The 13427-nt window shown below is 30.0% G+C and overlaps 1 protein-coding gene across 1 annotated transcript; it reads left to right on the top strand.

Annotated features, from left to right (window-relative positions):
• Positions 1-628: 628 nt before the first annotated feature.
• Positions 629-12616, top strand: LOC113375456. The gene is made up of 6 exons (XM_026615392.1): positions 629-820; positions 8368-8561; positions 9675-9823; positions 9898-10135; positions 10415-10555; positions 12343-12616. Exons 1-6 carry the CDS (start codon positions 629-631, stop codon positions 12614-12616), a joined length of 1188 nt encoding a protein of 395 aa, XP_026471177.1.
• Positions 12617-13427: the final 811 nt, after the last annotated feature.

Genomic DNA, 13427 nt, shown 5'->3' with positions numbered 1-13427 from the left:
AAACTAAACTTTTTTCCCTTCTTACTTCTAATATAATTTTTCTTGTATTTTATAAATTAACAATTCTTAATCTAGTTTAATATTTTATAATAATTCTGGTATTGCTGGAGATTTGAACCAAATTCCTCGAGCGTGTGAGTCAAGAACGCTACTGAGTGATCGCTCTATTCCCGCCGCAAACACTCCCCTTTTCCTTGTATGATTTGATTTTATGAGTAATCCATTGTATTTAAAGGTATTTCAGTATTTCCACGTAGACAAATATTCAAACTACCATTTTATTTAATTTTTTCCCAGCGAACTGGTAAATTAGCAAAATTATTGCTGATAAAAAAGTGGCAAATCCGCACCCAGTCTCCCAATTATACTCGAACCATACATTCATGTTGTTTAACATATCACGTCAAAATACCAAGAACTCACCTAACCATCACATCATATCACAATTAGGTAAGTAACTACAAAGGCGCAATGATAAAAATTATCGCAATACAACCAATTATCTGTAATTAAATCAGAACTGTGTTTCGATATCTGTTTGCTTCGGAAATATATAAATATGCCCGGTAGCATTTGAATCGTGTCAGTGAATCGTTTTGAATCCAATTTGACTACAATCGACCGAGAGATGCAGATCGGGACTTTTCTTGTGCTCGCGACGGCGGCAATCAGCGCTCAATTCGCAGCCGCCGCTTCGAATGACACCGATCTTCCATTGGCTGATTATTGCAATGGGCCTCCTACGAATTGCAAGTTGCCTGATTGCAGATGCTCGGGAGTCGACATACCCGGAGGACTCAATGTGTCAGATGTACCACAGGTTAGAATCAATTAGATCAAATGCCGCTGATGTTACTTGTACAACTAACAGATTGTTATGAGAGACAAATTAGGGAGCGCTTTGTACCCCGTTGTATACACACACGCAGACACATACATATATACATACATACATACATACATATATATATATATATATATATATATATATATAACAAAGTATATAAATGTAACAAAGTCTAGTCATCGGGCATAACATCAATAAAAAAACATGAATTTCTTTCAAATTCATACGTTTTGGCTATAATCCTAGCCTTCATTCAGTGGAAAATTTAGTTAATCTTAGTTATAATAGAATATTTTAATAATCCATGGTATCAAGATGTGGTAATGCACTACACTATTTAATATAAACATTAAACATTAAACATGTAATTAAACAATACTTCACAAAACACTAACTTATACTCAAATAGATATTGTGTAATATATGTATTGTTTCTAAACTGGTTGAAGTCATAGTATTTTGTGAAATATTGGTTAATTACAAGTTTAATGTTTATATTACATAGTGTAGTGCATTACCATATCTTAATACCATGGATGATTGGAATTTTTTATTTTAACACTAAGATTAACTAATTTTTCCACTAAATGATGGCTAGAATTATAGCAGAAACGTATGAATGTAAAATAAAATTTTGAACAAAAACCATGTTTTTTATTCAAGTTATGCCCGATTACTAGACTTTGCTAACACACACACACATATATATATATATATATATATATATATATATATACTAGCTGACCCGACAGACGTTCTGTACCCACGTCTACAATTTTTCAATATTTTATACTAATATTTACTGCTTAGTTAAAAATAATAATTACTGTTTTTTGAATTACTACTTACACCAATATATGAGTGATGTTGAATGTAGAACTGTTTCAAATAAAATGATTGTTCTCAATTCCCACAGTTAACACTTTAATTATTCATTTAACAAATATTAAAAAATGTTCAATACAATTGTATATTAAAAATTATACACTGCGATTTATAGAACAAATTTATTTCCAATAGCTCAATTTATTTTATTGCATTTAAGGGTTATATAGTATTTTTAGTCATACCTGTAGATGTGGATGTATAAATGAATGATTTTTCGTTTATTCACGACTAAAACATTATTTTCCAAAATTATCACACTAAAAATTATCGTCTGCCTTTGTGAATTATGGTCATAGCATAAGATACACGTGTTGAAAATTGAAATCTTTTAAAAAGTACAACAAATTCAGAAAGAATTAATATATAGCATTCGCGGCAAAGGTGCAATATCACCTTTTATTTTTCTACCCAAAATAATTTCTTCAATAATGTTGCCTATAATTTTTATATTTTCGTACCATAATTTAACTGGCTTTTAGTAATTTTAATATCTAAATTACATTTTTTTCTCCAATAAATCAATATACATTATTGCTTAAGTTTATATTTGAAGTGAAATAATTTGTCAAATCCTGTTCACATGTGCTCTATTCAACTTACGATCAACAAAATTATTGCTCTGTGAATTTATTTACTGTGCTCCAATTTACTTGATATTTTGGAAATAGCCTAATCTTTATCTTAAGTTCAGAAGTGAAAACAATTTGCACTCCGTCACCATCCATCGCATTAATTGGATTATTACCCTTTTAATTCTGATTTTATCAGAACTTGTAATACACTATTTTAAAGGTGATTAAATGAGCTACAATTTTCTCTATCATAAATTTTACCGTAACTTCTCTTATTGTGAAACGGCGAAGGGTTAAAGGAATCGAAAGACCTCTGGTTGAACAGCCGCGCACTCCTCAATTAATACCTCTATCAATATTTGTGTAATGGAAAAATAATAAACAACAATAATTAGTCAGAAAAATACCTCGAATTTCCATATATATATACTTTTATACGTATTCTTTCAGAGATATTATAATGAGAAATTGGATGTTTTTTTTAATGTTTTTTTTTCATAAAATTATGAGTTTTTTGAAAATCGTTTGTACTAAAGTTGTGGTATTTAATAGAATCCATCAGATCTCTTAAACCAAGTTAATTCTAAATGGAATACAATTATTTATAAATTTAGTGGAAATGGCACTGAAAAACTATTTGATTTAAATGAAAAAACATTATATGCGTCTTTTATTTGCATGATAGTTTACTCAATTTACACGCAGAAGTACTCATTTTAAAGCTTATTTTGAGCACTATAAAAATCAATTTTCATATCTAGCCTAATAATGTTCCTAAAACACTATGAAATAGCGATTTATTAAGATTTTACTTGATATAATTTTGTTCATTACATGATTTTCGTTCAAATGCATATTTTTGAAGATATTAGCAAAAAATGATGAAAAACGCAAAAAAGAAACAAATTTTCAGTAGCCAGTAACTTGAAAAGTATTTGCTTTTTGAAAAACATCATTAAACATTTTTCTCTTATAATTAGTTCTTTTATCGATACCCAACGTTATTTTGAAAAATGTAAAATTACACCACTGAAAAGAAATGTCATCCACCCGAGAAGTGGTAAAGGAGTCTAAATTGTTTTCACTTCTGAAGAGTAAGATGAACCTAGTTCCAAAATTCCAAACGAAGTGGAAAACAGTAAAAAAAGTTCAGACCGAAAGCGCTCCATTGAGTAAATATTCCGTACCGAATGACAAACATATGAATTTTTGACACAATGAAACTTCTAAAGAATTTTTTTTGTATTGTGGCTTAGTATAGTAAGGCAAAACGACTGCAAATTGAATATTTTTGAGCGCAATCACTTATGGCTCGTCTCCTTTGCACGAATTCGTACGGCAAATCTGTTCGCAAAGTGCGTAAACAAAATTATTGCAAGCAAAAGCAATCCACAAACCACGCGCACGTTGAGAACACGATTCGCCGTGCGCGTCAGACGCATGCGAAGACTGTCAGACGCATGTTATATTATTTGCATCTTATATTAATTTAATTTTTGGCACATCTCAGCTGCTTTTCGGCATTAATAATGTAGACATTACATTTTCCTCATTCATAATCATGAATTTATTATATTTTAATATTGCCTTAGCCTATAAGTGAATAGAAATGTTTGGCAAATGACAGTTTTCAATTGTTTTTAATGTCAAACTAAGCTTCATATATTTTCAAGGGCAAACAATGATAAGCGGTTTTTTGTAATTTTTTCTATTTATTTCTACAATCTAACTATATTTCTATGAATCAAAACATTCTAAAAAATTTCCCGAACAAACTTCAGGAAGATTCATGAAAATCCGAATTATAGTTTAGGACAGGGGTGGGCAAAAGCCGGCCCGCGGGCCGGATCCGGCCCTTTTGCTCATTTTATCCGGCCCGTTGAAAATTCCCGCACGCTTATTTTTTTAAATTTTTTTATGAGATTTTGTTGACATCAACATTATTTGTGTGTGTACTGTATATATACTAGGCGTAATAAAATGGGCGGTACGCTGATTTTTACCAAACAAAGTAATATAGAGAAATCTACCACAAAAGCAAGTTATGTTATCGCACATAAAATTGCTAAGTTCTGTAAACCGTTTTCTGAAACAGAATTTGTTAAATAATGCATGGTACAAGTGTCGGAGATCTGTTGTCTTGAATAGAAACATATTTTTTGAAATGTAAGCCTTTCGAGAACAATTTTTACATGATGAAATAGTATCCTTCTTGTCGATAAAAGGAAAACTACATGATTTTCCTGAATTGCAAAATAAGGCTTGGCTAAACGATTTCTCGAAGCTCCTGTTGAAATTCAACTAGAACTAATTGACTTACAATCAAATAATTCACTAAAAGAAAATTTTCACTCAAACGAATTAAGTGCTTTGAATAACGAACATTTCAAACATTTTTTTTAACTATGTTCAAAAATACATTGTTATTATTCGTCGACATATATTTGTGAAAGAACTTTTTCTTTAATGGTTTCCACGAAAAATAAATATCGATCACAAATTACTGAAAATCTGCACTCGGTATTAAGGATTGCCACAAGTGATTTGGAACCCAATTTTGAAGAAATAATGTCAGATGAATATTTGAGATTTCACGTTTCGCAATAACTTTAATTATTTATTTTTACGTTTTTGAAATCTATTTACTATTATACCTACGAAATGCAATATAAATGTTAAATTGTAATAACTGGGCGTCAATATAAAATAATTTGTATCGTTAAAACATAAATAACAAAATAAAATGTTTCATTGACCGGTTTATCTAACAGCCATTTATTTATAATAATATTTCTTTAAAAATTACGTGATATATTTTATTCAAATTGAAATGATACATAGTGTTTTTGTCAAAAAAAAATTAGACAGGGAAAAAACTCCACCCAAAACCTCCGGCCCGGGAGAGACATTTTAAAAATTTCATTTCGGCCCGCGCTTTAAAGTATTTGCCCACCCCTGGTTTAGGAGGATTAATGAAACTTACATTGTTACAGAAGAATTTTATATATAAGATATATATATATATATATATATATATATATATATATATATATATTAGGGTGGTCCTTAAAATGGTCATTTTCGAATTTCCTTGCTCCCAGGGACTCAAATGGTTCCAAATTGATAAAAAACAATTATCTGAAAGTTTTAGCTTTTAATATTAACGTTTATTAGATAGAGCGCAATTCAATCAAACTTCGTATGGAGAGAGCATGGAAAATTTTTTGAAAATTTAAAAAAATGTTTTAGGAATAACTTAGCGACAGATGAATGAGTTTTATTAATTTATTTGTTCGCCAAATTACATCTAAAAACATTTTTAAAATTTTTGAAAATTTTTTCATGCTATTTTCATACAAAACTTAGATTGAATTGCGCTCTATCTAAATGTTAATATTAGGAGCTAAAACTTTCAGAGAATTGTTTTTTTTATCTATTTGGAACCATTTGAGCCCTTATGTATGTGTGTGTGTGAGTGTGTGTGTATGTTTTAGATGGTTAATTTTAATGTTTATATATTTGCATAAAATCTTAGGTGCAATATATACTAAAATATGTACCAACGATTGATCCCATAAATTTCCTCATATGATGTGATTTTCAGTACTTAAAGACACATTAGAGATTAAACATTATAAAACACATTCATCATAATAAATACATTACGTCGTAATTGACACTAACACGTAGCACTAAAACTGTTAGTAATTGTTCATTAAGTTGAAATTCTCCCGAAACGTCTAATTCATTATTTCTTTAATTCAAAAGAAAAATTACTTCATATCATTATTTCATTTTTATAAAAAATTACCTTAAAAATTAAGATTCTATAACTTGCAAATAAAACTAAATACAATATTTATCATAGTGAAAAAAACTTCGAATTAGAGATTTTATAGTAAGTTACCTTATAGTAACATAAAAATGACAGTACAAAATATTTCAATAACTTTCAATAAATTGTATGAATTGGGCGTAGCACATTTACAAAAAAGTAAAAACAAATCATGGTACGTTGTTAGATGTGTAAACACCCAATATCCCGTTCTGAATCATAAGTTCAATGAATAATGTGATTGTGAGCATAAATATTGCTTGTTTCGTTTTCAATTTCTAATTTAATAAGTATTTTTTATAATTGCTTAGTTCAAATTGCATGTCAGTCGTCGCGTATTTGGCTTGCACAAACTAGTTCTGGGTTCGATCCCAACCTTTACTAAGCACGTTTAAAGTTATAGAATATAATCTCAAGTAAATCTTTGCTGCACCACATATAAGTCAAAACTATAATCTATTAATATGCATAATATTGCTACAGATGCTGTCCCACGGATCGACGAAATAAACAGAACTGTGCAGTTCCATCATTTCTGACAAATAATAAAAAATGACCTATTATAATATTTTGATTTGCGTTATTATTATCGACTGATTTTAATTTTTTTATATCTTATGGTGTTTCAAACGTAACAATCGTTAATAATGTGTAACATTTTTGTGATAGCTAAGTTATATAAATATCGTTAATAATGTAAAAAAATATCACACTTAGGGTTAGTTGAGAAAATACTGTTACAACGAGCCCCTAGCTCACATATGATACATAAAAATATCAAAGAACAGAGGTAATTTGTTGGGTGCAATGTATGTTAGCAAACACAACTCACAAAATACGTAGTTCTAACCGCTAGAAAAAAATTAAATACTACATGCTACAATATGAACTTGTGCTACAACAAGTTAAATAACTTGTAGAATGAATAGATAAATGAAAATTTTATCGATGTTTTTTTTTTCCTAAACTTAGCTATGTTATGATGGTTAAAATGTCAAAATGAAATTTATTTTTGTTATTAATAACAATCAGAACATTAGTTACATTCTATGAGTTATTTTCATTGACATTAACTAAATATAACTATAGATAGTAGTTGCCCCAGTGGGTATTAACTATTAGATAGAATTCTACTATATCCAGTTAATTAGCCATAATTTTTTCTTAGCCTCCTTAATTCTGGTGTAATTAGCAGCGGAGCAACGAATAAATTGGGTTAATTTTCTAATTTGTGATAATAAGTGGTTATTGTTTTCATAAATTCGTTAATATTTACCACCTTCATATCATTATGCAAAGTTTTGTTGCTCACGTGTCAGGGTGCACCCTTCATCACTCTAAGTAGTATTGATTGGGACCGCTGTACCAAAGCCACATTCAGAGCAGCCCCAAAGCTCTATTCCGTATGACCAGGTAGAAATTATTATCGTTTTATAAATCAAGATTTTGTTTTCGAGTGCTAATTTTGAATTATGTCCGATGAGTCAATAAATTGCCTTAAATGTATATTGAATAGCTTAGATTTTTGTTGTAATGTGGTGTTTCCATGTTAGTTCCTCCGGTGTAGATGCATACCTAGGTTTTTAGCATAATCAGCTCTTGGTATTATTTGGTTAGAAAAAGGTACTCTTGGGTATGTTATCTTATTCAACGTAATTGTAAAATGGTTAAACTTGCCCTCGTTAATTTTTATTTGGCTTAGTCTATAACGTTTAAATAGATTAAAATGTCATGTTTTAGCTAATGTGTCATATATCTAAATCATATTTCAAGTAAACTGTAGAAGAAACTGCCCAATGATAATATTGAAGACTTTTAGCACTACCATATCTTTGCATACGTGAACAGTATTGTTGAATACACTTATTTGAGTGATTTTCCAATTATTGATAAAATATTAACTGAACTATAATTAACTGGATCCAGTAGAATTCTATCTAATAGTAAATACCCACTGGAGCAACTACTATTTATAGTTTTACTTAGTTAATGTCTTTGAAAATAACTCATAGAATGTAATTATTGTTCTGATTGTTCTTAATATTTTTTTTACATTTTGACATTTTAACCATCATAACATAGCCAAAGTTTATCACAATAACTTATATGTATGTTTGAAAGTGTTTGTGTATGCGTGCGAGTGAATGTTTTAAGCCAAATAGTTCATGAAATTGTACTGCATTCTGATTGCTATTGAAAATAATAAAAAAATATATAATTTTCAGTTTGTAGTTGTTACATTCGATGACGCAGTAACTCTGCAGAGCTACCACTACGCCGAGGGAAGTTTCCGCGGACGTAAGAACCGCGACAATTGTTCAGCAGCCTTCACATTCTTTGTTTCTCATGAGTACACAGATTACGAAAGAGTAAACGCTCTATGGAGCTACGGTCACGAATTGGGTCTTCGTTCCATTACGTAAGTAAAAAATAAATTATTCACATGAATAAATTCTCATTCAGATAACTAATTTAAAATGGTTTGTTCAAACAAATGGTTCCAAGTGAATTCAGAATTTATATTTCATTCAATAATAGGTGAATAAGAGTATGATGTTTGATGTTACTGTATTCAATGTAAATGTATTCAATAAATTCATAGAAGTTATTATAGGCGCAAATCAATTTGACTCACATCATCAGGCTATTTTTTTTTTAAATATTTAAAACTAAATTAAATTAAAACAAACAATTTTACAAGAGAAATATAATGAATAGGTATTCAAATACTGCTGACAAACGAAATACCAGATCATGGTTTCTGTAAAAAATGTATCCTTGAAATTCATGTTCCTTCATTTACATGAATAATGTAGCAATTATTTCGTAAAATTTCTTCAGTATCAAAAATAATACAATGAATCTGTTTCTTATTTTTAAGATCAAAAAATAACTGAAAATTTGATTGAACATGGCTCAATAGTTGCTTGTTTGATACGTGTTATGTATTGTGATGAAGTTCATTTGGTTTAGGCAGTTTAATTGCCTAAAGTCAAATTTGACCCTTGTGCCCTACAGGAAATTAGCGAATAAAAGGCTCTGACAATAAGTCATTTTATGTTAAATTAATTTTGATATGAGCAATAAAGTGAAAAAATGGGCCTCACACACATTGTACTGTGAAAGCATAGTCCCAAAAATTATTTAGATACGGTTTTAATCAGTTAGTATTACATCTATATAAACATAAGCTTGTAGAACAAATAAAACATGTTTTAGTTTTTAGAGTAATTTATGTATATGTTTAAAAATAATTTGCATAATTGACAATGGAAATGATTATTCCAACGGTTTTACTAAACTTTTTTTTAGTATTATTTCGTAATAGTTTTATTAGTTATATATATATATATATATATATATATATATATATTTACTTAGCATAATAGCTCATAGAAATTTATAATTTTTGATTGCTTTTAATAAATATATATAAAAAAAAATGTTTATATAATTTAATTAATACATCATGAAATAGAATTTACAAAATTTACTGTAGTATTTAATTTTAATTCAATTTTGTTTTCAACAGAAACACACCATTGAGCGACTACTGGAGATACGCATCGGTCGATGTATTGAAAAGAGAATTCGGAGGTCAAAGGGAGCAATTGGCTCATTTTGCAAATGTCACAGCTAGTAACATCACAGGATTGAGAGTTCCATACCTTGAATTATCTGGTAAATAATTAAAATCTAACACATCAACATACCATTGCAGAAAAAAATAATTCATATCGGAATTGCTTTTGCAGGAAACAACAGCTTCCTTGCTTTAATTCAGTTGAATCTGACATACGACTACACATGGACCACAAAAAAATACACTTCTCCCGGTCTGTGGCCATACAATTTGCAATATAGATCGAGTCAGGAATGTGAATACGGTAACTGCCCGACTGCTTTCATGCCTAAAGCTTGGGAGCATCCTTTGTTGACATGGTTGGACAAGTCCGGAACTCCATGCGTATCAGTCGACTCTTGCGCAAATATGTGAGTAGTCGATAAATGACAGAAAATGTAAAACCGATATATTTTTATATTGATTTTAACTACAGCATGAATTTCACTAAAAAGATTTCGAAGATTTTGCAAATACGCAATAATAAAATCGCAATTTAATTTTTATAGTTCAAGAGCAATTTATATAAAAAATAAAATGAATTATAGCCCATTTTATAATTAGAACAGAAGTTGACATTACACTTATAATTAATGAAAATTTTACATGTTTACTATTTTTCATAAAATAATTTAGTTATTAATTTGCAGCCCCGATGAAGAAGATGAAATTGTACGTTGGATGGTAACCAACTTCAACAATAGTTACCACACCAACAAGGCTCCATTCAGTGTCTTCGTTCGTACCGGATGGTTTGCATCCAGAGAAGTTAATTTCAGGGCTTACAACAAGTAAGTGCAGTAAAATATATAAAAGACTAATAGTGCATTGTGCATTGAGACCTTTTATTTTCATTTTGAAAAATTTAAAAAAAATAGATTTTTTATGATAATCTTGATATTTTTTCAATTTTTTTCTACTATGATATGCTGCATAGCTGTTTTAGAGACTAAATATCAAACGCGTAAGCGCCCCATCTCAGTCTAACGGTTAAAAATTATAAATTTTGGTACGTAACCCATAGAAATGTGAACATTGTAACCAACCATAACAAATGTAAACATTGGAACAAAACCCATAGAAACGTAACCAAAATTTGTACTTATTATTGAAATATCTTTAAAATTTTTGATTTGATGTGCATATGTTTAGTAGGCTCGCCCGTAGGTAAGCGGTTAAGAGCGACGGGACTTGTTTCAGAGGTCCCGGGTTCGAAATCCACTTCGAGCAGCCTGTTGTCAGGCAGCAGTGACAACGATTTTCACTTGGAAATATAGATAGCAATATGATAAGAGATTCAGAGGATTTTGAAACGTAAGGATGTGCAAAAATTCCCATTTTGAATTGTTTTGCTAATACTATAACTTACTGTACGAGAATTGATGAAGTATATATCAGTTAGTTAGGCAATCAATGAATTGCTTTATAATAGCGTTTTACCTATAAATAGTTTGTATCCAAAACAGCCCATAAAACATATAGCAGTTCTCATTACTGTTAAATGAACTCTAAACAATACACTTTGATGTATAGAACTCGGTTTTGCACATTTAATAGGTGAAATAAAAGTTTAACGTCTTCATATGTTATTTTTCGTATTTACATTTATACATTTAGCACCTTCATTTTTTAATTGCAGATGCATTTTTAATTACACACAGTAATGGAAGCTTTTTTTTTAACTTCCCGTAGGTCAACTTATAGTAATCGCAAAAAAATCGAAAATGAAAATGTTTATATATCTTTACGTTTCAAAACCTTCTGAACATTTTGGCATACCTTAGAAAAAATGGATATATGTGTGTGTATGTGTGTGCGGATACAAATTTTTGTCGACGATTTCGGGAACACGGATGAAGCGATTTGAATAATTCAAACAACATTCGATTCGTATTGATAAGGAGACGTGCTGATTCGTTTTTGGCGAAGGCAGGTCTAGCCATTTCGAAGATACGGGGCAAAAAGTGCCAAAAATGGTAACTCGGTTTTTAAGAGAACGGAGCGTCCGATTGTAATAATTCAAAAAACATGTTACTTGTATTGACAAAATGAATTGATTAAATTTTCATGGAGGCAGGTTTAGCGGTTTTAGAGAGCTAGTAAAAGAAGTAAAAAAGAAATGCCATTTGGCGGTTAAAAATGATCATTAGACATATGCACATTAAATTATCAAATACTTTACAGAGATTTTAATAATAAGTATAAATTTTGTTTACATATTCCTATGGGTTCCGTACCAATGTTTATCCGTTAGACGGCGACGCGGCGCTTACGCGCTTTGACATTTTGTCTCTATGCAGTTAAAGCAGTACGATTGCTTTGAAAAAAAGTTCAAAATTTCCAAATTATATCAAAATAAAGAAAACATTTTTTCAAAAAAAAGTAATTTTTCGTCAAATTTATAGTTTCTCAAAAATCTTATCGAAGTAAAATTTTTTTCAACGATGTTAATCGTTTTTAAAAAAAATAATAATTTTTGGTACGGAAAGTTCCAGCATTTTGCCTTAAGGCACGATGCCATGCGCCCCACTAGTTTTATACTTTTTTTCCATAATAATTCTTTTTTTTCCTTTTCAAGATTCTTGGACTACCTTCAAACGTTGCCCGATGTTTATCTGGTATCCGCCAACCGCGTTGTTGAATGGACTCGCAACCCAATTGCCTTATCCAAAGGAGGTCCTTTCACTTCCTGCCAGAGGGTTCGCGCTCCATCCTGTAACAACGCTAAAGTCTGCCGTTTCTTAATGCCCACTGGTGAAGAACGCTACATGACATCCTGCCAACCTTGTCCTGTTGCATATCCTTGGCTCGACGATCCTCTCGGTCACGGATTCAACACAACACAATCGTAAAATATTGACACAAGTCTTAATATTATATGATATAGAATAGATTTAGTTAATTTTTAAAAATTGCGATATGAGATGTTAAGTATTGTATTATTTATGAACTATTAAATTGATTGTTGTTTATATCTGTCGTTGTTTATTTCATTATTTCATGATCATCTTAGTTTATAAATGTTATATATATATATATATATATATATATATATTAAAAATATTACAGCCTTATGATAAGTAGTTCAATTTTGAAAATTCATTAAAGTTTACAAAAACGAGTAGTTCTTTTTGACGTTTGTTAAAATTAACATTAGACGATTTACTTGGTATAATGATAGCGTACTTGGTCTTAATAAGCATACTAAATCATTAAAGTCCTTATAGAAACTCGGAATACTTTTTATCACTCATAAATTAATTTATTTTTTATTGATTAAGTCGATTATTTAAACTTATCGGGAACTTTATGTAACTTGCCTCAAAATACCAATAGCAACTTATTTTCTAGGCACCGGAGGTGGACCTTTTTACCCGCGAACCTTTAAGCCCCGTTATAATTATTTCAACAAAAATTCAATATGTTTTAACATATATATTTATTATACAAATTAATTTATTAGTAAAATGTCAAGGATAAAGTTCACAAAATACTAACAACAAAATTTCCAAAAAAGTACATTAGAACAACGTTTCTTGTAGGCCGAAAACTTCTACAAATACAGAAAACTTCGTGCAAAGTAAAAAAAATCCATAACAGGAAATAAAGCTCTCGAGCAACAAAAGCAAATATGTAACCGCTCGGCATCTCTCCGATAACTCG

The sequence above is a fragment of the Ctenocephalides felis genome, unplaced genomic scaffold (genome assembly GCF_003426905.1).
Source record: "Ctenocephalides felis isolate EL2017-DRISC unplaced genomic scaffold, ASM342690v1 CF-g0.4_SCAFFOLD_01886, whole genome shotgun sequence".
Lineage (NCBI taxonomy): Eukaryota > Metazoa > Arthropoda > Insecta > Siphonaptera > Pulicidae > Ctenocephalides > Ctenocephalides felis.
Note: the sequence above shows the minus strand (reverse complement) of the source record. Positions and strands in the feature narration are given on the sequence as shown.